Here is a 26,991-nt window from a genome sequence, read left to right on the forward strand (position 1 = left end):
ACAGAATGTTAAACTCTGTTATTCTCGTAGTGTACTTACGAAGACAGAGCGATTCTGGAGTTGGCATCCATTCCCCATCTATACATGTTAACTGTGATATCTGACATTTAAAATATCCGCTATTACATGTGTATGTTAGACCATATCCATCGGATTTAGTGGCACCATCTCTAACATTGTTCAGCCATCGTCCATAGTATGGACGACGGGGCACAACGCAAGTAGCTGTAATTAAAAACAATAACATTCAAATGCGACAAATGGGACATATGCGACGAATACATTCAAATGCGACCGCCCCCCCCCCTCGCTTGAGCATATTTTTTATTGTATTTGTTTATGATATTGCTTGTGATATTGCTTTTAAAGTAGAAAATGCTTAGATGCAACATACAAGGCATGTGAAGTGCCATTTCCAGAGATCTGGGAGACATTTTCGGCCAAATTTATCTTTTACGCTAAGCGCCAACTGTTAGTGTCGCTACGCTTATATAGTTGTCTACAAGCTTCGTCTTTTTTTGGCAAATTCCTCGCAACGCGCCTGTAGGCATTGGCTACTATTAACATTCAAATATTATGGCATCACTGTTTCATAACGTACCCGCCCTGTCATATTCACCATTCAGATGATTAAGGCTGAAAGTTGTTTCAATAAAATATTCATCAAGATGCACAAAATGTTCCGAAGAAAATTGAAACTAGACCCACTTTTTCGTCAAGAAACGTGTTTAATGTAAAATGTTTACTTTTAGAAAGCAAACAAGAACGGAGTAAAATTTAACCAAGCTTTGTAGCTGTTATGAAAATAACATTTCATACTTTCGTATTAAAAAATCCACTGGGTGACGTGTGACGTAATTAATTAATACAACAAGTAGGGTTCTATATTTGTCTAAACATTCCATGTAACAACAATGTGCATTTTCCATTCAGATGGCTCTACTTGGACGAAAATGTTCAGTGTTCCTCCACTAAGTAGATTTAGAAAGCATACAGTATCAAATAGAACATTATCGATGATCCCAAATTGTTTCTCATTATTCAACAAAGTATCATTAAAATATCCAGCACTTCACGCGACGATGTAAAGGTCAAATATATCATGATTGCATAACAAGTTCTTTTCATGAACCCAGTGTGTATAAACTATACCCTTAAGTTTTCATTAAAGTTGTAAAACAACAATAACATGTATATATATATATATATATATATATATATATATATATATATATATATATATATATATGTCCAATATACATTGGCCAGTTCTTAAACCTTATAAATATATGGAATTCCATTGCAGCATGCATTCGTCTAAGTTACGTCAATAGCTTTAATGATATTGCAATGCCATGTTTGTACTTTTGTGTTTTAAAGAACTCACCAACGCAAATCGGAGGGATGCTAGACCATTGTTCATTCGAGTTACATGTTATCTCGTTGGGGCCTCTTAACTCATATCCATCTTCACAGTAGAAACGCACGGAACCCTGATAAGGATATTCGGGTAAGGATTGATCGGAGCGAACATTCGATCGTACGTCTGGAGCTGGACACCTTATTTCTATACAACAGAACAAGAAATGATAATTAATTGTTTTCTCTCTCTCTCTTTTAACTTCGTGCTTTGACCATTTCGCCAGTAACGTCTGCGCTGTGTCTGGTTGAACACTAAGTGTACCTTATACTTTACACTACCAACGGAAGTACGGCTTACTATGACGTTAACACATATGCGAAGAAAGTCTAGATATGTAAGTTACGTAATGGTTTATTGGGTTTGGCTATTAACAATAAATACCTTTTGCAGTTGCCATGTGCGATAACAGGGAATATGCGAGGGGTAGCCGTTTCGTTAATCAATTCCTCTCTGTAAGTGTTTGTGGTATCAACTTTTAAGCTACCAGGTCGATGAGCATCGCAAACAGACCTGAATGTCTGACGGTGTTTCTTCGTAAAAATAGGCAAATGTTATAAAGTAGAATACACCTCCAATAAAGAGCACAATTCAAGCCACTACACTAGTAACTGATATATAAGCTCAATAGAATCACCGTCTGCCATTTAACAGCCAGAAAGTAAAGGCAACCCCTTTCTATTCGCCGCCTCGACTATTAACAATAAATTGTTTCATTCACTCTAGCTGTCCATACCATTAACAATGAATTGTTTCATTCACTGTAGCTGTCCATACCATTAACAATAGATGGTTTCATGCAGTATAGCTGTCCATACCATTAACATTATATGGTTCCATGCAGTATAACTGTCTCTACTATTAATAATAGATGATTTTATACAGTGTAACTGTCCCTACCATTAACAAGAGATGGTGTCATGCAGTATAGCTGTCCATACCATCAACACAAGTTGGTTTCATGCACTTTAGCTGTGCTTTAACCATTTGATTGTTTCACACAGTAGAGCTGTTCCTACCATTCCTACCATTAACAATAGTTTCAAATAGTATAAATTACAAGGTCAATGGAGGAAACATTAAAATAACAACAACAGTCAGTGCCTCATTGAGGTAAAATAATTTCACGGTGGTGTTTAATAAACGTACAGTAAGTTTATAACAATACTTATAAACCTATACAGTCAAAGTTCCTGTTATGAGAATATACCTATTATTACGCACTTCTTGAAATTTCATGATTTTACCCCAGCAACGATACGTACCCAACTTGACAGTGTACTAACTTTTCCCTAAAAGTGAAAATTTGTAAATCCTCTGCAAATCCAGAAACAGTTTTCATGTTACAGTAGCTTCATAATATAAGCGCAATTGTTAAATTTGTTTGTTCAATGGACAAAATAAACGAAATGTTTTGGATCTTCAAGATCTTTGTATTTAGTACTTGTTGTGTTGGATTTGAACAAGTATTAGTATTAGAGGCAACGCAACTTGAAATGCATTACATTCTATTAAGTGAGACATGTAAGGTACAAATTATATCTAAAATTAGATGCAATGCTTTTTTTTCCTTTTTTTGTGGCAGGAATGCGACTGAAGTCGTTCTCACAATGCTGCCTTGGATATTGTACGGTTTATGCATGTTTCAAAACCCCTTTGTTTTGCAAAAACATTAAACTCCGTCTCAAATGACGACTTTCAGGCCCCAAATTAACTTGAAATGTGTTGATACCATTCATAATACACTGCTATCAATGTAAGTTGTATTTTGATAGCTCGTAGTTCATCCGAGGCTTAAAATTTAAAGTGACCGACTAACTTAGTATAAAAGACTACCAGTAAGTGGGTTCTTTAGTTGCATCACAAGCCAGTATAACTTAATTTGATGTGGAACTCTCATTCCACAGTAGGGAAACGCACCAACCTTGGAGGGTCATGTGTCGTGCTCACAGGTGCTTCTAAGATATTACTTAAACCTCGTTCATGTCGCAGAGATAAGCATTCCGAAGAAAACAGAACGCCACTATAACGGGCATTTACGGTAAATGTGAGAATAAATGCTTACATTTTTAATATGACAATAAAAGACTAAGAATTTGTGTTTTTCAAATAACTGAAAATGCAAAAACATTTTTTATTGGCATCGCGATAACAAACTATATGTTCTCACCTCTGCATGTTGGCGGTGCTGCCGACCAACTCCCGGTTGCCAGGCACCTTATTTCGTTGGCACCTTCTAGGATGTAACCAAGATTGCATCGGAAAGCCACTTCACTATCATATGAATAGTCATAACCAATCCTTTGGCCATTGAAAGGATTTTGGACAGATGGGCATCTGACAACTAACAAAACGGGAAATAATCGTGTCGGTGATTTTCTTCTCTTATCAAGAGATTCATTTAATGAGAATTGAGTGCCCTATTTGGGACTTTTCTATATGAGTCCATAACCACAATTTACCCATAATAAAGTAAATTGTGCGTTCATGTTATCATTACACCACAGTGCATAATACAACAGGAGCGATGTTATGTGACGGCTATACCAGCCCACCAAATAAATTTGTTTTCAAAGAAAGGAGAAAAGAAGATTCCGGTCATTTCCGGGAAGTTTAACTTGCGGACATTTATCATTTGTGCTTTAAAATCATGGAGAGATATCTGACAATGTTGTGGCTTCTAGTCATTAGCACCTGGACAGCCGATATTCATAGCTGGTACAGCAACTACTGTTCATGTCCTACAACCGTGCATCAGTAATAACTATTTTGTGTTCGTAACACGGTAACATGTGTAACAGGTGGCACTAGTAGTTACTGACTGGATATGAGTATCTGGTGCACGAGACCACACCAATGTTCCTGCCTACAGTGCGCTGCTCCTCATGATCTATCAGCAGTATTCCCTCGATCAGGAATAACCTCTTATGCCTGTTTACAGTGTACAATCTATTCAGCAGTTTACCCTCAAAGACATATAATATTCTGCGTACAGTGTGCAATCTACTGTCAGTGTTCCCTCAGTCAGGAATAACCTCTTATTACTGTTTACAATGTACAATCTACCGTCAGTGTTCCCTCAGTCAGGAATAACCTCTTATGTGCCTGTTTACAGTGTAAAATCTATCAGCAGTATTCCTTCAGTCAGGAATAACCTCTTGTATACCTGTGTACAGTGTATAAAAACCCGATAAGTTCCATGCAGCTATTGACAAGAATACGATACCATCTAGTTAGCAATACATAACGCTATAGATGATTTATGCCAGTGATAACTGGTATAAAAAAATCTAAAGCCTTCGATGTTAGGGCAGAAATTACAAATTCTAGTGATTGCAATTGAAAATATATCATTAATGAGCAAATAATGTTGAACTTTCCAAGAAAAATATTTAAAATACTTTCGTAAATATGATCAGCATTTTCGACTTCTGTATATTTACCTTGACATATGGGTGGGGGGTGGGACCAATCTTGATCAGTCTGACAGTGTGTTACATCCCTTCCGACTAGACGATAGCCCAAATTACATTCAAATATAACAGAATCCAGAAATAAAAAACTAGTTCCTATTCTTCGACCATTTAACAGAAACCCTGGATCTCCACAGCTTTTGCCTGTAAAGAATGAAAATAATTCAACGGTTAAAACAACATCATGGTGTAACAAAATCAACAATTCCGGGAAAGGTATAATGGGCTTAACCTTTAGACTGCCGACTTGTCAATTGATTGTAAAGTTATATATATATATATATATATATATATATATATATATATATATATATATAAATATATATATATATATAGCTTGTGCACATGCTGAGTGGAAAGGGCTGAGCAGTTGGTGTTTAGTAGTCACATGCCGGTTCATGAGCTTCTCACATGACTGTTTGTAGTCACGTGCATAGTAGGTGAAACCGGTGTTTTTGACGCGTTGACATTATTGATAGACTATATTGATAGAGATGTTCGCTGAATGTGACATTACTCGACAAAGGGTTCCACAAACGGAAATCACACGGAAATCACACTGGGTCAGCTTTGGCTTGATTTGGTGCTTGAAATTAAAAAAAAAAAATCACTGCAGTCTTTAAAAGCCATGAGCACTACCACGAGGACGTGAGATGTCCACACAGGAGACCATACTTATTTCTTCCTCTCACGACCTGCTCATATAGGAACTGACTGCAAACAATTCGATTATCCGATGCCAAAGTTAAGCCCTGTAACATATATCTATGTTCTAGATAACAGACATGCAAACGCACATACAGTCCGATATCGTATGACTATGCGCAGGCGCGTATCAAGGGGCCGGGTTGGTGGTGCGCGCCCCCCGGGTAAGAAAAAGAGGAGAGAAAAACAAGAGAAGAAAAAAAAAAAAGAGGGGGAAAAGAGGAGGAGAGAAAGGAAGGGAAAAGAAAAAGAAGAAAGAGAGAAAAGGGAGAAAAGGAGGGAGTAAAAGTAAAACGCCAAGACACCGGTAGGAGAACGAGGAACAGTGACATCATTATAGCGCTGATCCCTATTATATAGCCTACAAAAGGGTATCCAGCCACGGATCGAGGATTTTGGAAGGGGCGTGCACCTCACCCTACCCCTAACACCGAAAACTCCATTTTTGACGTTTCCATATTTCCTCTCTCACTAATGTATCTATAGATATACTATATATTGTCTATCATAACGCGTGTGTGTGTATGGACAACTGTACAATTGTGCTATGAAACCAGCTGTGGCTGGTCTCGAACTCGACCGAGTCGTCGGGGAACATGACGCATTTCGGGAAGGGGGCGACCACACCCCCTATTATATTTTTTTTATGATATCGCTAGTAATTTCAAAATAGAAAATGTTTAGATACAACTAACAAGGCCTGGGAAGTGTCATTTCCAGCGATCTGGGAGGAGTTTTCGGCCAAAATTTTCTTTTACTCTTCTCGCCAAAACATGGTGGCGCTACGCTTAGATAGTTTGCTTACAGACTTCGCCCCTCCCTTAACAAATTCCTCGCTACGCGCCTGTTCGAACTGTGCCTGAATTTTCGAAAATTTCCTGACCAACATTCTTCATCATATTCCCCTCTACTTGTGCAATTTTGGCCGGTCTGTTAGGGGTTCAAGGTGGTTTTCTATATAGGTTGTCAATGGATGAATTTTTTGCAACATTATGAGTACGTTTTGAAGTGAGTTTATTTACGAGAAATGTGAATTTTCAAATTCTGAACAAATAATGGGCTTAAAACCTTCAAAAGTGGGACTGTCGGGTATAGTGGGCCGCGACGTAGAAACACCTACAAAAGCAATGATTCACAGGGCATGCGATGAGGTCGAACATGATGTGTGACTGGTGACAATCTTCAAAAAGGTTATGGAAGGAAAAAAAGAACTATTGGGAAATACTTGGTTCTCAGGCAAAAAGTGTACATCTAGTTAGTCATTTTCAAGCCCGAAAAGTGCCATTTCCGGTGATCTGGGGGGTATCAAAACCAGAAATTTTCTTGTACGCTGCGCGCCAACTGATGGTGGCGCTCCGCTTAGATGGTAATTCGCGGCCCCGCGTTAGAAAATCCTGGATACGCCCCTGATGCGTGTATTTCTTACGATCATTATGACAATGCAAATGTTGTAATCGATCTTTACAGGTACAAAACTCGCAGGTTGTACTCGTCTGCGACGCAACCGATTGGTGCAGTAAAAACCAATGTTGTGGAAAAACAACTCTTCTCTATACGGGATTGCTAGCTGCGCCTTTCATGCTCAAGTAGATTAACGTTTTAGTTGTTAATACCGCTATCGCAACTAAAGTGCAGATGCTGCTATTTAATGGTACTTTAATATCCGACCGGGCAACACCAAATGAGTATAATATCAGCAATCTACAGATGAATATTTGTTGATCGAGGCTCAGTATCAGGACGGTTTATCTTTATTTGAAATCTAAAGCTTCAAATGTTCTTGAAAGATTCATACAATGCAAACTAACAGTTTCTCAGCAGGTTTGAAATGCAATGAACAGAGAAATCTGTTTTGGGTATGTTTTGTGGTGGGAACTGGGTATGTGCATGTAATATGTAATATTCTCTGGCCCCAAAACCTGAAGCTCAATGCCTACTTGTAGTTGAAATGGCGTTATATAGCATACAATTTATCGTCATAACTTCTCAACTTTCACAAACCGTGTTTATAATAGTCTTCTAGGACCTTCGTATATTGATTTCAGCTGTAATTTGATCCCACTATTGGGAATAAAGATGGCATATTCAGTATGCGAATGTAATTCAATAGCTTTACGTAATATGCACCAAAAATGTTTCTTTCCTGAGGCCATTTGTAATGTTATGTTTTCCCTCAAATGCCTCCAACATTTCTATGCCAAAATTAACAAGCGTTATCTTTGCGGTATGTCGGATTTATCACACTTTAAACTCTCACAAATATATTGACGTAAGCCATATATATCACATAAGATTGTTGAATTTACTGCCAAACAATCTTACACTTACTTAATGTACATGAAAGTGCTTAAGATTTTTACTTCAAGTAACCCTACCCGTCATCTTAAAGCAGAGAGATGCTTTTATTCAAAAACATTAAACATATACACACATGAATCTCTGCAAGCATCTAAGCTAACAGCCTCTGGTTGCAGTTGCTTTCAGACTGACATTAGCTAAGTCCAAATGACCGTATCTATAAACATGCCACTCATTGTAGATCTAATGTATAAAGATCTTCGTTTGAACCTTGTCGTGTGTCCGTATTTAATTTCAATAAAGTCTCCTCAAAAGTAAAACCCAAAGCAGTGGCTTACGTCTGCAAGTAAAGTCAGGGTGAGTCCAGTTTCCTCGGTGGCAGTTAAGTACAGGCCGAATTCCTCCAACACGATAGTAACCTGGATCACAACTGTACGAAACGAAATCATTCCCTTCATAGAACTCACGATTGTCGCTTGGTCGAGCATTTGAAACTTCTGGTGGTGGCCCACATCGATCTAACAAAATATAGTATTTGGAACGTTTAGACAGCGTTTAACACTGTTGTAGATTCACAATCATTTGATACACCATTGCATTCAAGGCAAAGTTTGCGCACTCCTTATAGATATTCTTATATCCCAACTACCCGCAAAACTCTCACATAAATTTTGGGACTACTAAATACTATACTCTCGTGTTTGAAATCTATAGCCGGTCTTGGCTAGGCTGGACTGCGAGGGTTGAAGTCACAGCCAACATTTATACATATTCTTCATAATGTCTTAGGTGAAAATGAATATGCAAGACCGTTCTAGAAAGACAAAATGATGACTAACCTTTTGGTAGGCACAATGCAGGTGACCCACTCCAGTCACCGTTGCCCAGGCATGTTCGCACCCCATCACCTCTAACCAGTTCGTAGTTTCTCCTGCACTCGTAGGTTGCAATGCTTTCAAAATTCCTCGACTCTGGTAAGATCGTCAAGGTAAAGTTATGGCCTCGTATCGGCAATGCAGGACAATAATTCTCTCTGTCTGCAAATATTTGGAGAGAAATTTGGATTACATTGCACCCTGATTATTTACTTACAAACTAACACTAGATATGTCGTAGTTTACTGTTTAAGCGAATTAAAAATGTTGAGTGTGAAAAGTAGCACACTTTAAACATTCAATTTAATGTTAAAGTGACAAAGTGCGTAGAGAAAAAAGACATTAGATAATGTTTGATGTTATGTTGTTTTTCATGTTTCGATGTTCCACCGGAAACTGACATTAATAGTTGTTTTAGCTAACGGAAACGGCGTTAGAACGGTAAAAGTTTGAAAGCATTTTGAATAAACGATTCTCATTATAAGAGCTAGCTCACGCATATATGTTCGTTATAGTAATGTAGTAATGAATGTGCAAAACTAAAAAGTGACTTTGTCACCGGTGAACCATATGCTTACTATTCAGGTGTTAGTTTTAGATTTCAAAATTTGGGTTAAAATGTCGAATTGGAAGCCACCCGTCGTTATGATGTAATCCATAAGCCCTTGGGAATTCTCCCACATTCGTTGTCATAAAAATAACTGCCTGGTGGCCTTGTATTGTATTTTTTATAGTTGGTGAAACCTTCTCATTTTCATGGTTTGTCAGATAAGCAACTTAAATGAAGTTCCATTTCTCGAGCATGAACAGTTTCATGAATTTCCTTTTTCGAAACTCACAGTATTACTAGAAATGTTCACAAATTATGTGTTTCAGTATCTACTTCAATGACTATCCTTCGCTCTAGATGCAACACTGTATCCCTTGTTAGAAAAACAAAACTGATCGCCTAGTGCACTTTTTTATAAGAAACTCAAGTGTTGAATATTTTGATCGACGGTTAGGCCTACGTATATTATCATTAAATTTCATGCCACAAAGTAACAATGTCGGAATCATGTACACGACGCACTGCAATTTAATGTTTAGAACACCAGATACACATATTCTGTTGGTTTTAAACAGCCACTCCTAATACAGGACAATTAAAGTGAGTTCAATGGTACTGGTATAACCTCCAAAATAGTTCAAATAGAAGCTATTCAAATCATGATCCTTCATGTTAACACCTCAACCAATACATTTGTGTGCCCGCTTAACAAAAATATCTCAATTAGTTTATTTTGTGTACAAATGAAAATTCGTGTGCATGTCCATAGAATAATTTTGGGAAAGTAACTTGTGATATACCTTTACCATTGCTAGAGGGTGGAACCGATACCGAATAACCTTCACGACATACGGCATACTATCCATACCTTTACGTTATCTATTTGTTAGTACGTCTAGTATTGTTCAAAACTTTTCTCAATTGATTCAACAGTCATCCACGTCGCAACATACCAGTCGGAATGCATGAAAGTCCGCAGGCACCGTCACATACGCATGGTCGATTACGGAGGCAATCATTGTGACTTGTACAGGTTTTCATACAGTCTCTATTTTGTCTTGCAATCTCTTCTTCGTTACGTACACACGCTTCATCTGGAAGGCAAGAAACATAACTTCATTCTTTTGATATTATATCTAATCGACTAAAAGGTATTATATTATTATTAGGTATCATAAAGAAATAAATGTATGTTACTAAAGTAATTAAAAAATAAACAAATGATGTGTTCGTAGTCATAGATTGTATGTTATTAGTATATAGTATCAAAACATACACACTAACAGTGTTAGGTCCTATCCGCGAGTTCATTGCTTTGAGCAACTGCCTACGTGATATTTTCTTTTCAAATCATTAGGCTTCCGGATCGATACTGAGGTTAATACCTAAAGTCATGAATCCAGGGCAGCTGAAGTGTCTGATAGAATCACTTAGACATGTTGGCGCCATGAACGCCATTATACTCGTCTCATTCTAACTAACCAATCATTCCGACTCACATTCAATATTAATGAATATGCAGTTATATAATATCATTCATCAGAAACTTTCACCAAGAATATTTTACGCGCTGTTCAATTCATCCTATGGGCAGATGCCTCTCTGCGAATAGCGCTTGTGTCACATAAAGTTGTTGACTACCAGTTGTGTGTTTATTTTTCATTATTATCATTCCAACACGATATTGTCATGATTCACAATAGCTAGAATCTCATGAACTTGTTTTTTAACATAACTAACTTATTTATATAATTTAGGCTAAAGAATGTCAACTAGCAAAGGTCAAGGTTGTATTCTTACTCTGATGACAATATGCCAGTGGCTTCTTCCCTAACATTTCAAACCCAGATGCAATTGCTGTAAGAAATCCAGCAGGCACGTATACTATTTAGATTAGAGATCTTTGAACGAATCATAACCTACCATGTTTTATCTTCATTACCCCCTCCCCACACAGCCTCTAACCCACACTTTCGTTTCCTCATAGATTAGTAAAATCATAATGCCATTACTATGATGTACTAATGTATGATATATTATACAAATAATGAATGGTTATGAGTGCAATAGTGAAAATATTTCATGAGTTGAAAGATGTAATTTGTTCCATTCAACGAGGCGCATTTTATACAACACCTTCAAATTTGGATATAATTGGATGTAAAATGCACTCATGCAACGGATTGTTTTGAACAGACAGGTTCTCTGCTCTCTTACCATTGAAAAAGAGTGCTATCAAAAAAAGTATAGTGCATGGTTCTATCATCATAGCGTGCAATAGAGCGGATTTTGCATGCAATCGACGAGCAATTGACCAATCAAATGGCCGGAATATAATTAGGTGTTGTATAAGATGTACTAATGTATGATGTTTGATGTACTAAAGACACAGCAAGCACTATGATGTACTAATGTATGGTGTACTAATAACATCGCCAGAACTATGATGCACTAATATATGATGTTTGATTTACTAATGACAATGCCAGTACTATGATGCACTAATGTATGTTGTATGTTGTATGATGTACTAACTATACCGCCAGTACTATGATGTACTAATGTTTGATGTATGATTTACTAATTTATGATGTATGATGCACTAATGTATGATGTACTAACGATACCGTCAATACTATGATGTACTAATGAATGATGTATTGTGCACTAATGTATGATGTACTAATGATACCGCCAATACTATGATTTACTAATGAATGATGCATGATGTACTAATGCTACCGCCAGTACAATGATGTACTCATGTATGATGTGTAATGTACTAATGTTTCCACCAGTACTATGATGTACTATCGTGTGATATGTGATGTAATAATGGTACCGCCAGTACTATGATGCACTAATGTATGTTGTATGATGTACTAATGATACCGCCAGTACAAAGATGTACTATGGTATGATGTACTAATGATACCGCCAGTACTATGATGTACTAATGTATAACATACTAGCGATACCGCCAGTGCTATGATGTACTAATGTATGATGAATTGTGTACTAATGTACGATGTATGATGCACTAATCATACAGCCAGTACAATGATGTGCTAATGTATGGTGTATGATGTACTAATGATACCGCCAGTGATATGATGTACTGATGTATGATGTATTGTGCTCTAATGTATGATGTACTAATGATACAGCCAGTACAATGATGTACTGGTGTATGATTTATTATATATTAATGATACCGCCAGTACTATGATGTACTGATGTATGATGTATTGTGCACTAATGTATGATGTACTAATGATACAGCCAGTACAATGATGTACTAATGTATGATGTACTAATAATACCGCCAGTTCAATGATGTACTTATATAAGATGTACTCATGATACCGCCAGCACTATGATGTACTGATGTATGACGTATTGTGCACTAATGTATGATGTACTAATGCTACCGCCAGTACTCTGATGTACTGATGTATGATATATGATGTACTAATGATACAGCCAGTACAATGATGTACTGATGTACTAATAATAGCGCGAGTTCAATGATGTACTTATATAAGATGTACTCATGATACCGCCAGTACTATGATGTACTGGTGTATGATTTATGATGTACTAATGATACTACTGGTACCATGATGTACTGATGTATGATGTACTAATAATACCGCCAGTTCTATGATGTACTAATGAACGATGTACTGACTATAAAGCCATTTCAATGATGTACTGTTATATGATGTACTAATGATACCGCCAGTACAATGGTGTACTGATGTATGATGTACTAATAATAGCGCCAGTTCAATGATGTACTTATATAAGATGTACTCATGATACCGCCAGTACTATGATGTACTGGTGTATGATTTATGATGTACTAATGATACTACTAGTACCATGATGTACTGATGTATGATGTACTAATAATACCGCCAGTTCAATGATGTACTTATATAAGATGTACTCATGATACCGCCAGTACTATGATGTACTGGTGTATGATTTATGATGTACTAATGATACTACTAGTACCATGATGTACTGATGTATGATGTACTAATAATACCGCCAGTTCTATGATGTACTAATGAACGATGTACTGACTATAAAGCCATTTCAATGATGTACTGTTATATGATGTACTAATGATACCGCCAGTACAATGATGTACTAATGTATGATGTACTAATAATACCGCCAGTTCTATGATGTACTAATGAACGATGTACTGACTATAAAGCCATTTCAATGATGTACTGTTATATGATGTACTAATGATACCGCCAGTACAATGGTGTACTGATGTATGATGTACTAATAATAGCGCCAGTTCAATGATGTACTTATATAAGATGTACTCATGATACCGCCAGTTCTATGATGTACTGGTGTATGATTTATGATGTACTTATGATACTACTAGTACCATGATGTACTGATGTATGATGTACTAATAATACCGCCGTTACTATGATGTACTAATGAACGATGTACTGACTATACCGCCAGTTCAATGATGTACTGATATATGATGTACTAATGATACCGCCAGTACTTTGATGTACTGGTGTATGATTTATTATGTTTTAATGATACCGCCAGTACTATGATGTACTGATGTATGATGTATTGTGCACTAATGTATGATGTACTAATGATACAGCCAGTACAATGATGTACTAATGTATGGTGTACTAATGCTACCGCCAGTTCAATGATGTACTTATATAAGATGTACTCATGATACCCGCCAGCACTATGATGTACTGATGTATGATTTATGATGTACTTATGATACTACTAGTACCATGATGTACTGATGTATGATGTACTAATAATACCGCCGTTACTATGATGTACTAATGAACGATGTACTGACTATACAGCCATTTCAATGATGTACTGTTATATGATGTACTAATGATACCGCCAGTACAATGATGTACTGGTGTATGATTTATTATATATTAATGATACCGCCAGTACTATGATGTACTGATGTATGATGTATTGTGCACTAATGTATGATGTACTAATGATACAGCCAGTACAATGATGTACTAATGTATGATGTACTAATAATACCGCCAGTTCAATGATGTACTTATATAAGATGTACTCATGATACCGCCAGCACTATGATGTACTGATGTATGATTTATGATGTACTAATGATACTACTAGTACCATGATGTACTGATGTATGATGTACTAATAATACCGCCGTTACTATGATGTACTAATGAACGATGTACTGACTATACAGCCATTTCAATGATGTACTGTTATATGATGTACTAATGATACCGCCAGTACAATGATGTACTAATGTATGATGTACTAATAATAGCGCCAGTTCAATGATGTACTTATATAAGATGTACTCATGATACCGCCAGTTCTATGATGTACTGGTGTATGATTTATGATGTACTTATGATACTACTAGTTCCATGATGTACTGATGTATGATGTACTAATAATACCGCCGTTACTATGATGTACTAATGATGACTATACCGCCAGTTCAATGATGTACTGATATATGATGTACTTATGATACCGCCAGTACTTTGATGTACTGGTGTATGATTTATTATGTTTTAATGATACCGCCAGTACTATGATGTACTGATGTATGATGTATTGTGCACTAATGTATGATGTACTAATGATACAGCCAGTACAATGATGTACTGATGTATGATTTATGATGTGCTAATGATACTACTAGTACCATGATGTACTGATGTATTATGTACTAATAATACCGCCGTTACTATGATGTACTAATGAACGATGTACTGACTATACCGCCATTTCAATGATGTATGATTTATGATGTATTAATGATACCGCCAGTACTATGATGTACTGATGTATGACGTATTGTGCACTAATGTATGATGTACTAATGCTACCGCCAGTACTATGATGTACTGATGTATGATTTATGATGTACTAATGATACAGCCAGTACAATGATGTACTGATGTATGATGTACTAATAGTACCGCCAGTTCAATGATGTACTTATATAAGATGTACTCATGATACCGCCAGTACTATGATGTACTGGTGTATGATTTGTGATGTACTTATGATACTACTAGTACCATGATGTACTGATGTATGATGTACTAATAATACTGCCGTTATATATGATGTACTAATGAACGATGTACTGACTATACCGCCATTTTAATGATGTATGATTTATGATGTATTAATGATACCGCCAGTACTATGATACAATTTGATGGTCATTCCATTCTACTTTGACGTTGACTTTGAGTTTCTTTTCTTCATTTTTCAATGTGAAAATGAAAAATGCTTTAACAGAAAATAAACCAAGCCATAATTTTAAGTAAATTCGCTATATCCATAGACAATTCCGTGGAAAACGAAAACAAACATAAATATTTCACATCATATGAAATTCAAGATAAAGATCTGACCTTTTCTATAAGTTTTTGATCGAGATTTTCATTAAAACTGTATGTGTAACTTAAGTTACTGGTTCTCTGTGTTTGTGTCTCATGATTCTAAGTGGGTAATGCAAAGAGAGATGTTTATTAAGATATCTACATCACGAAGAGCATTATCAACAACGATAATGCTCTATACTATTAACGAAACCCAGTTTAAAAGTTAATTCTCAAATGTGTGCTGTGTTTGCATTTCTTCAATTAATGCAAAGGAAATATGACCTGACCATTGACTTTTTGTTCTGAGGGTCTGCGTGTGACAAATCGGCCCTGCCGTTTGGAGGGAATGTTTGACACAAAATTGAAATGAAATATCAATTGAAATTTTACCACGAGACCTTGATTTTTTAGACTTCGACATTCCCATTACACTTATAAAGGTTACATTCTAATTCAAATGTTTTGGAGTTATAGCAAGAAATGACTATTTTACTTAATTAAACATCTGACCTAGAACTTTGACCTTTCTTTCTCAGAGTCTGCAAGACAGATTTTCTTACCATACGATACCATCCTACCACGTTTGAAGAAAATCAGCTGAGAGAATTCGAAGGATCTTTTGAAATGAAATTGCACAAACTTCCACATTTGAGCTTCAACCACGTGAGGTTTGACGTCAGTTACCATAGTAACCGCATATGTGTATTGAAATTTGACCACTGAACTTTGAACTTTCTTTATGAGGGTCTACATTACACAAGATCCCATCAATGTGCTACCTTTTTCTTCCCCACTGGAGTTATAACAAAAAGAGAAGCCGTTTAGGTGTTGTTGACACAAAGTTACCGATGTAATAGACATAGGCTACACACGGGACAAAACGTTTTTTATCCCTCCAAGTTCCACTGGTATTGATGCCTGGTCATTATCCGTCACACTACGCGGGTGACCCTCCGAAACTCGTTACTCAGGGACATTACCATTTCCATAGAAAATGTTCAAAACTTGTTGGGTTAGTGCCTGGATAGGTTGTAGAACATGCGTTACTTATGCCGTCATAGGGCTTAAGATGAGAGTTCAAAGTAGTATAACAAAAAACAGCATTTTGGCCTTTACACTTATACCAAAGTAACAATATGGACAAACCTATCTTACTACAGTACATTACTCGATTTTAAACGCCAAAGGTCATGTGATCAAAGGATGTCAAATGTTTAGTTTGGATAAATGTGTGCGAAAACGTGCTTTGGAACTACTCCTTAAACATGGAGTCTATGGGAGTCAAACTTGAGATGTAGTATCCCCATTGAAATATTACGTTCAGGGTCAAAGTTCAAATAACCCAAAACAGCAGTTTGGCAATTACGCGAATACTGCAATGAGCAGGCAACCGAACTGAACAAATCAATGTAGGATATTTACATTGCATTAGCTAATGTAAACACCAAATGTCACATAGTCAGTGGAGGCCGATGAAAAACAAGGCATCAAAGTTGGCCAAATTGTTTTTTTTACATTCAGAAGTGCCCGAAATTGCCCGAAAATGACCGGTATATTAGATTTCGGTGATTGGTTTTCATTGCTAAAATATTACGGACTCCTAGCTAATTTGCCCCATATTCAGAACATGAAAATAATCTCATTAAATTCTGTTGAAATTTTTCGAGAAGCTATGTTTGTTTCCAAGAAATACACATTTGAAGTTTTGATAAATCTAGGAAACTCATTAAATATGTGCAAACTATGAGTATGACCTTAACAAGTGAACCCCTAATTACAAGCCTATATATCATTTGAATAATGTGATGTTCCTCTTTTCAAAGAAGGCAATACAATTTTTCACAAAATCGCCTTAGGCTGTGTTCAGTGTCCTTAAAAGGAAGGTGGTGAAAACAAAGGGATAACATAACATAAAACTAGGCAGTCATTCCATCTACACCATCAATGTGCATAATTAGCTAATTTGTATGCATTAAACTAGAATTGAAAAAAAAAATACCTATAAAGTGGACAATTTTTTGATGGATTTTGATGGGAGTTGCAGCTATTTTCATTATTTCTAATGCCAATTATAGTGATTAGGACAACATTGTTCATAGGTGTCCGTATACCTTCAACAAAATTGCTTCAAATTTAACTTTGTTGAAGGATAATTTGTTCTTTTGACTATTGTGCACGTGCCAAAATAGCATATATATCTGAAAGTGACATACATACGAGAATTAAAGACTATTTGAATTAGATGTTTTAATAAATGTTAAAGCATACTGTTCATATACCCACATTTATGATGGATGAAATCTGCAACTCAATGGATTGCCTACTTTCCGTTTCTTTGGAAGAAAATCCTTGATGTCTTGATATGGACGCTATATGTTGGTTAAAATGAATATACTTTTTGAATTAAGCAATCACACGTAATACACCTGAAGCTAAACAGAGACGGATTGAGGCAATCCCTCATTACTTGGGAGGAGGTAGTGGATGAGTTCAATCACAAATATAACACGATAATTCAATTCCTACCTTGTGAGCAGCTGACCGGTAAGCCTGACCATAGCCCGATTTGTTCACATGTACGTTCTTGATCTCCAGCCACGTTTGTGTAACCAGCATTACACTGGTAAGTCGCAACAGTACCCACTGTTCTTGTTTCTGAATCATAAGTGACCTGTCCATTGGCGGGTGCATTTAAAATGCCACAATGCACTTCTGTACTGCGTTCGCAAACTGGTGGATTTCCAGACCATTGTTTATTGCTTAGACAAGTCCTAGTTGCATTGCCCACCAAACTGTAACCATGGTTACAGGTATATGTGGCAATCGCATCTATTGTTCTTGTCATAGGATCTACAGAACTGATGCCATTTAAAATAGGCGGGATGCTAGGACATTCTATGTGGAAAAGAAAAAGAAAAAGGTAGAAACTTCAATATGTTGGTTAAGAATCTTAACGTAGATAAATCACGTGTGTTAAATTAAATGTATATACACATTTCATTACTATATGAATAGTGGTTGTGTTTAATTTTTCTTTTGTCCAGAAAGAAATATTTAGGTGTTTCTTCGCTAAGGAGATCTCCAGTTCATTTTGTCCATAGCCTTTTACCGAACTTTACGCACACCGTAGCCCTTACGGTTACATCTCTATGTTCCGACGTCTCTATGTTCCGACGTCTTTATGTTCCGATGTCTCTATGTTCCGAAAATTTTTTTTGGACTCGCAAATTCTTTTGACCAAAATTTTTTCGGACCCATTTTTTTCGGCCCCAATTTTTGTTCACCCCAAGTTTTTTGCGGACCCAATATTTTTTTGGTCCTCATTTTTTCGGACCCAAATTTTGGGACCCATTTTTTCGGACCCAATTAGTTGGTACCCCATGTATTTTTGGAGACTCATTATTTTTGGACCCCCATTTTTCGGACCATGGGGTGGGGACTGACGTTGGTGTTAGGGGTCGCAGGTCCCGGTGGTACACTTTTAGAGCCTGACTGTCCTTTGCTCCTAATTAAGGGTCAGGAAAAAAATGTTCAGAAATCATGTTGGTCTAAAATTTTGGTCCCAACAATTTTGGGTCCGAAAAATTTTGGTCCAAAATAATTGGGGTCCCAAATAACATTGGTCAGAAAAAAATGGGTTCGAAAACATGTTGGTAAAAAATTTGGATGAAAAAAATTGGGTCCGAAAATGTTGGTCCAAAAAAAAGGGGTCCGCAAAAAAATTGGGTCACAAAAAAATGGGTCCGAAAAAAATTGTGGTCAAAAAAATTAGAGTCCGAAAAATTGTCGGAACATAGAGACTTCGGAACATAGAGACGTCGGAATATGGAGACGTCGGAACATAGGGATGTCACCGCCCTTACAGACGCTATTATCTTAATCGGTGACATAGGGCATTGCCTCCTATTGATTCATTTCTTTCCTACCTCAAGTCTCTCCTTGGTATCTAGCGAAAAGGTATATTGGAATGATAACCGCCATCGATGATTCCAATGTAAACGGCAATGCCTTCCCAAAAAGTGAACATACAAAGGCATTTTAGGTTTAGGCAAAATAGTTATTAAGATATTATATTAACATTGAAACTTATCTAGCAAAATCATTAAATATATAGTTAGTTAGTCATTGCTTTTGTCGGTTACATGTAAAGAAAAGTAACTAGTGCATAGTTCATTATTGTATGGTAAGATTTCAAGTTAACATTTGTGACTTGAGAATATAAATTATATTCTTACAGTGTCTCAGAATGTTGTTAACATGTCGATCAAGGTCGCTTAGTGAGCACGCGAAGGAATGCTGTTGCCTGCAGTGTTTCCACTATACTAAATGTCAGTCGCAGTTCCACTGTAAGGCGTCGCCACATATCGAACAATGCCAACTGACTTGTTTTGACTGATCCATTAGTATTGACTAATGCTCCGGAAATCATTAGTGAATCCTAAAGTCGGCTCTGGGATAAGATGTTCTTACTTACTTTTCTTGAGGCAGCTTGCACCACAGCGGCCATCACACTCACACTCCCTGTTCTGTTTCCTACAGGTTCCATCTGATCTGCATGGTCTTTCACAAGGCCGTCCTGCGGCGACTTCATCACGTACGTAACATTCTTGCGCTATTGAACGAGAAGACTAATCTTAGTTTGACGTATTAACGTATTATTAACGTATTATTTTGACGTTTTAACCACTGAAATTAATTATCTAGTGATAATTTCGAACAAATTGATGGAAACACTTTAGATTTTATCAAATCCCCTAACCTATGATGATTGACAAGGGCTCAACAATATTTCCGTAGGGAGGGAGGGTGGGGGGGGGGGCTAAAGATGTTATGACATCCTCGTGTAGTAGTCTAATGGGAGGGTAGGGGTTTTGTTAAGATATAAAGTGGTGATATATTTTTCAACGTTTGTAAGAATGTGAAATGAGCACTTTCACCTTTCTTCATGGGGAACGGTCAGTCCAAGGGGGTGTTGAGAAATTTGATTGATTTGGTGCTTAGATCAAAACTGATCCAATATTTAGTAATTTATGAAATAGAAATCAACTGTTTAGGTTGGACTGCAAATCATTTTTTGAGTGTGTTTGTAATATTCTATCAGTTGGTATAGGGTACGTGGGACCACTGGCGGATCCAAGGGGGGGGGGGCCAAGGGGGCCAGGGCCCCCCCAAAGGTGAGCCAAAAAGTGTTTCCGAACATCCGCTAAATCATATGATTGGAAATTTAAAAAATCGAGAGGAATAGCAGTGGTAGACTAGTCTAAACCTTTTCGTTTTCTGGTTTAAAATTAAATGCAGAGCTCCCAACTGACCCGCAATTTGCGGGAATTAGACCCGCATTCTAACACCCAAACCCGCTGACCCGCACAAAGCGCCCGAAAAACCGCATTGTAATTGTCAAGTAAACATAAAAAATTTGCATCAATTTTTGAATTAGCAACCATCATTTCTTAAGCATTTAGCATAATAGAGTATAAAACCTCCTTTACAGCATCATTTGAACCTCAAATTAGCCTGTATTTCTTTTCATTGGGGCGAGCAGCGAACATTTTCATGCCACGGGAAAGAATGAATTATCACCTACTATTCAATTTATTGATGTTACACACAAAATAATGCATATTTCTCAGAAAAGTTTGGGTGACAAAAGCCTTTCTAAGTGCCACCATTTTATATGCAGGCATCACCAGGATTCCAAAAAAAAAATCAAAAGGGGGAGGGGACACCCCCTCCCCTTATACCCTTCCCCCAGGACGGCGATTCGTGGCATGGACCAGCATTTGCCTTCTCAAGAGTTGGGAGCTATGTAAATGTATGCATGGGCGGCGATCCTGGGGGGGGGGGGGGAGGGGGATATATCCCCCATGAAAATGGGTGGAGGGGATGTAATACACCATATCCCCCCCCACCAAATGCCAGGGATAAGAATATTTTCATGCCTACATTTATGTATCATCGTGAATGTACGGCTCTTTTTTAGCTTCATTTCTCGACTACCATAAACGCAGTGCGATCTTTTCAAATAAACCGTCTTTATCTTTATCACGGTATTGATATAGTACATATATGCACCCTCATAGTATTCATATAGGCCCTATAGTAGGCCTACACACGTACATGTTCCCTCGAACAGCTGAGAATCTCATGTTACCAGGGTAATGCTTAATACACGTTTCACCTGGATGCCCTAGCAATCGGTACCTAGGAATGTAACTATGTGTAATTGTGTATTGCATGTGTATAGGCCTATAATAGCCTGCATGAGGCCATTTTCTTCATCGAATAATATAAAAGAGCTCTCGAACATTCTAACGTAGCGCCTGAAACAAGATTGACAGGGGCAATTTTCCCAAAATAACACCCGAAATTCAAAAAAAAGTATTTTGGATCCTGATAATGAGATATTTCGGACATGATATCCCTATTTTAAAGTTAGGTATATGCCGCTTGGAAACCTTGGGAAGTGCCGTTTCCGGCCATCTAGAGGGTTTGTAAATCCCCAAATTTTCTTGTACGCTTCGCGCCAACTCATGGTGGCGCTACGCTTAGATAGTCAACAAGGTCATATCCTCCCCACTCGGAAGTACGAATCGCTGCCCATGAATGTATGAGCATGAGGATTTACAGTTTAACACAACTTTGCAGTTACAAGGCTGGTTGTAAGAAATTTGTAACCTATGAGAAATAAAATTTCTTGAAAAAGATGATCCCAACTTTGTTTTATAAATATTTTAGAAAATAACACCTGGGAAACACTTTTCTTAGAAGTAAATTAACATCACCATTGTACACTTTTGTCGCACCAAATTGCATCTGAGGGCATTCAGCAATAGAAAATTTTCAAAAGGGGAGGGGGGCACCCTCTCCCCTTAGACCCCTCCCCCATATTACTCTAATGCCACTTTGGCCCCTCCCAAACAAAGGCCCTGGATCCGCCAGTGCGTGGGACATGAATCACTATTTTACACTAATTCTGTTCCCCCCCCCCTCCATCCCATCTTATACGCGTACACACACGCACGCCCTAGAAGTATAAGTGATTTCACCCCTGCATGATGATCGACTATAGATCATTTTTCGTAGGGACTTATTTCCGATCCATATTGTGTTCAACATTCATGACGTGACATTTCTTCAATTTTCTTCTTCTTCTTTTTATTAACATACGAAAAATTACGTTTAACTTCGGGCATACTTTCGTTGAGTAGCAACACAAATAGTTGTATATGAACGCAATTATTACATCACTTTATAAAATGAAACCAACTAAGACCAAGTCCATTTATACCTCACCATTTCTTTCTAATGATACCTCACCATTGATATTCACTATTTCTTTCTAATAATACCTCACCATTGATACCTCACCATTTTTTCTAATGATACCTTACCATTTATACCTCACTATTTCTCTCTAATGATACCTAACCATTTATACCTCACCATTTCCTTGTAATGATACCTCACCATTGACACCTCACCATTTCTTACTTCTGCCTGGGTTTAGAATGTGCATATTTAAGTATTGTCACAACATTATATAAGTCTTACTTTGGCTAGGTGTTGAACTGGTATCACCTGCCGTTTACGTCCAGCTATGAGTATAAACAAGACACAGGCCCAACTATGCAAACACACACAGATTGGCTTACAGATTTAAAATCCACTGATATCTTTGCAATGCCTATACATGGAAACGTTTCTTATTAGGTGCGTATGGTAAAAGATATGTTGTATTAAATATTTATTAAATATATATCTTACCATATATTTCTTGGATATTCCCAAGTATGACCACAAGCAGTAGCAGTTGTAGCGTCCACTTTACAATCATTGTAGCCAGCATGTACCTGGTCAGCACGGCGTTCACGAAATGTATTATTCAATACAGTGGAATTCTGTGCATAGAGTGTCAACTTAGGAGATTGTCTTTTGAAGAAAAACAGAGTGATTTCCTTTGAACAAGCTTTACTAATGTTTCCGAGATATCCGGACGTCAATGGGTTGTTTGGTTTCCTTATCACTGCTGCACCTGGGATGACCTGTTAGCCCCGATCAAGAGTTTATTTCACATTGTTATTATGTGTGATTTTACAAGGTACTTGTGATATCAATCGTCGTTAGTTTTACAGTTCGTTACAAGAGGAAAAACCACAGCCATAGAGCGAATAGCGGAACAGAGGAAAGACTTAAATAGCCCAAAATGTATAAATTGGTCAAATCTACATTTGCTGTGTCTACGTTAGGAACCTGGGCAGAACTTCTGTGTTCTGGCAAATACCTAGGCTGGTCCTCCAAGCTCTTCTCTGCGCATACAAAAGCTTCAACCTTTGAGCATAACGAGCTGGCTTCATGAACGCGTTTGGCTGTATGTTGGGTGCAAACGTGGGCCATACGAATAAAAGGGACAGTGCTATTAGTGTCATTGGAGAACTTCAAAGCATTTTAGGACTGAACAAGTTACATTCTACTGGTTTAAACAGAACTATGTACCAATCAAACTAGTTGATACAAACCTTAGCAGTATTAATACAACAGCATGCGGATATATCTCGGGTGTGAGGATGAGTACAAAGCCTTAACCATCAGTACAAACTCTTGCACTAGTAGCTAAGCTTTCAAAATGCCCTGACTACAAACCATATGGCCTACATGTCAATAAGGGTTAGTATATGTCCATGTGTACGAGAAACGTCAACTTTGCTAGAATACAAGTGGACTTATCCTATGTATTGTGGGGAAGATTATCGACTAAGAGCATTAGAATATTGTCATACTCCCCAACGTGTTTAACGCAGCAAATATGTTATATCATTATGCAGGTACGAAGGAACATTGCTTGGATAAATATCATATTTCCGATACTTAAGTTAATGGAAAACCTACCGTATCTACACTTTAATATCACTTGGCAAGAAATTACCTGGCTATGGCCATCACGTCTATGTACTCTCAGAGGAAAACAAGGATCTTAATCCCACTCAATGGATTGGACGTTAAGGAAAATGTACAGTACTTCAAACGAAGAGGGTGTATGAAGTTCTTCCGGAATTATGACCTCATATATGACGGTCATATGTAAAGTTTGGAATGAGAACTTCAACTACTTCTATTTTCATTTGTAGTAGAAAGAATTCGAAAACTGAGAGAAGATGTTCCCAAGAAAAATATATCACAATAAATCAGTGGTCTATGATATATTAAGCGCTTTAAGAGACTCATTTTAGAACAAAAATTTGATCGACATCAGTACATTTTTGTTTGTAAGTATTAATTATAGCTGAATATTGAGTATACTAAAAAATTATCTAGTTCAAAACAGTAATATGTTGGCATGAAACTTTAGATCGCCATTTCTTAAATTCAAGAGAGAATGAAAATATATTTGTGTTATTTCAATACACCAACATCGAATAAAAAACATGGAACGTAATATTTCACTTAATCGTATTACTTTATTTTATCACTGTGTGTATTACAATATGTGTCACTTGTGTAGTTTGATTTGTAAAATGAGTAGAATATTAAACCCCAAACAATTACAAGAAAGGTCACCCACTGCATCCCCACCCCCTTTAATTATTTAAGTGTCTTTCTTTGCTTATATCACACTTTCCGTTCGCCATTCATGTTTGCATAAGCTTTCATGGAATTTATGGAATTTAACCTACACATGCAGAGATCACTATCGTCAGGTCAACATTTAAGTTTTCGGCTTTGAGGAAATACGTTTTCCTCATTAAAACGACCCGAGCCGTTATCAATACGAAAACTATTCCAAATAACACAACAAAAAAGTTTGAATTCCAGTAAATCAAGAGATTGAAAAACAGTCAGCTTAGATGTCAGACGAGTGTTGAAGTAATTGGATATTATGTTTTTATACATCGTTTAACTTTAGAAAAAACAGAAGGTACTTCCCCAAGCTTCCACCGGCAGTAATAAATCTCAAGTATCTGATAATACACTTCCTGTTATAGGAAATCCGTAATACTGGGTAACATCTACCAATACGGGTGTCCCTGGCATAGCTAAACATCATGTTATAACGTCACATGTGTACTATACATGACATCTATAAATACAACATAAGAAAGATAGTGATTGTACACAATTACGTACAAAATCATCTCTGCAAAATGAAGACACTCAGATCCGAAATATAAGAATAATGACAAAAAACATTGGCTGTCATTCTATCTTAAATATTGATGGGAGGGGGAGGGGGCTATGCTCCCTTCTATTGTCAGTCGGAAGGGCTCAGTCGTATGTTGTATTCTGCCGGTTAAGAAAAGAACGAGTCACGAGTGAACCATTCCCCTCCCTCCGTTTTTAAACTGATAATATTTTTGACTAGACTTACTTGTCGCAATACATGACAATCCACAGACGCCATCACACAGACAGGGTCTGCCGCGTGAACAGTCGTCAGCGGTCATGTCTTCATACATGTTCGATGGAGTGCCGTAACCTGTGCTGCGAGTCTATTGCATTCTTCAAAAATGTTTAATTATCGTTAGAATTGACAGAATTAACTAATAGCTTTAGGTGCAAGCATAGAGCTAAACATTTGAAAGATGTGAAAATCTTTCATTGGTGCTTTAAGCAATAGCCTGGGGATTGGGAAGAAAAACGGGAAATCAATACGTTTGACCTATACCCACGCACAAGAGAAGGATTCATGAAGCGTAGGTTAAATGAGATTTATTACACGGCGATCTTTACGCCTTTGTACTATACTTACCTTAGGAAATTCCTCTGAGCTGTGTTGTGACTTTGAGTCACTTCGATCATGGCAAGAAATATTCATACATTTTTTCTTTCGTCTAAGGTCTAATTCTTAAGTAACCGAATTTGTTTCAGGTATAGTGGCTTGCGCAAAGTGGTAAGGGGTTCATGTGTCTCCCCACACCCACGCCCCACCTCGATCGTCAGTCGGAATGTTAACTTTCAGTCTGGAGAATATGCTAGCCACTCCAATGGATATAAAACCCCTTTCTGTTAGCAATTATTAGCACAACCTTGAGAATTACCTTCACCGACCCCCTAAAAACCCCCTCCTCTATAACATTCTTGATTAGCACCTTGCTCTGTCATCAAGGTCGATGCCCTTACCACAAGAAACATCATTGGTCGCGTTCCACTCTTTGGTTTCTAGACACTCCAGATGGGCGTTACCAATTAGTACGTATCCAGAAGAGCAAGAGAAAGACGCAGTTGAACCAACTCTTCTGCTTACAGGGTCGTATATAAC

The 26,991-nt window shown here is 37.3% G+C and overlaps 2 protein-coding genes across 19 annotated transcripts in view; both read right to left on the reverse strand.

Annotated features, from left to right (window-relative positions):
- The window catches only part of LOC139964060 (sushi, von Willebrand factor type A, EGF and pentraxin domain-containing protein 1-like), a 495,975-nt gene that overhangs the window by 43,477 nt on the left and 425,507 nt on the right, over positions 1 to 26,991 (reverse strand). The gene's annotated exons all lie outside the window — the stretch shown is intronic.
- Positions 1,735 to 24,094, reverse strand: LOC139964071 (protein lev-9-like). The gene is made up of 5 exons (XM_071965428.1): positions 23,502 to 24,094; positions 20,212 to 20,349; positions 18,264 to 18,632; positions 10,275 to 10,415; positions 1,735 to 1,877 (listed from the first exon to the last, which is right to left on the reverse strand). The coding sequence occupies exons 1-5, from the start codon at positions 23,581 to 23,583 to the stop codon at positions 1,750 to 1,752; spliced, it is 858 nt and encodes a 285-aa protein (XP_071821529.1). The 5' UTR covers positions 23,584 to 24,094; the 3' UTR covers positions 1,735 to 1,749.

This window comes from Apostichopus japonicus, chromosome 22, assembly GCF_037975245.1.
Source record: "Apostichopus japonicus isolate 1M-3 chromosome 22, ASM3797524v1, whole genome shotgun sequence".
NCBI classification, from domain to species: Eukaryota; Metazoa; Echinodermata; class Holothuroidea; order Aspidochirotida; family Stichopodidae; genus Apostichopus; species Apostichopus japonicus.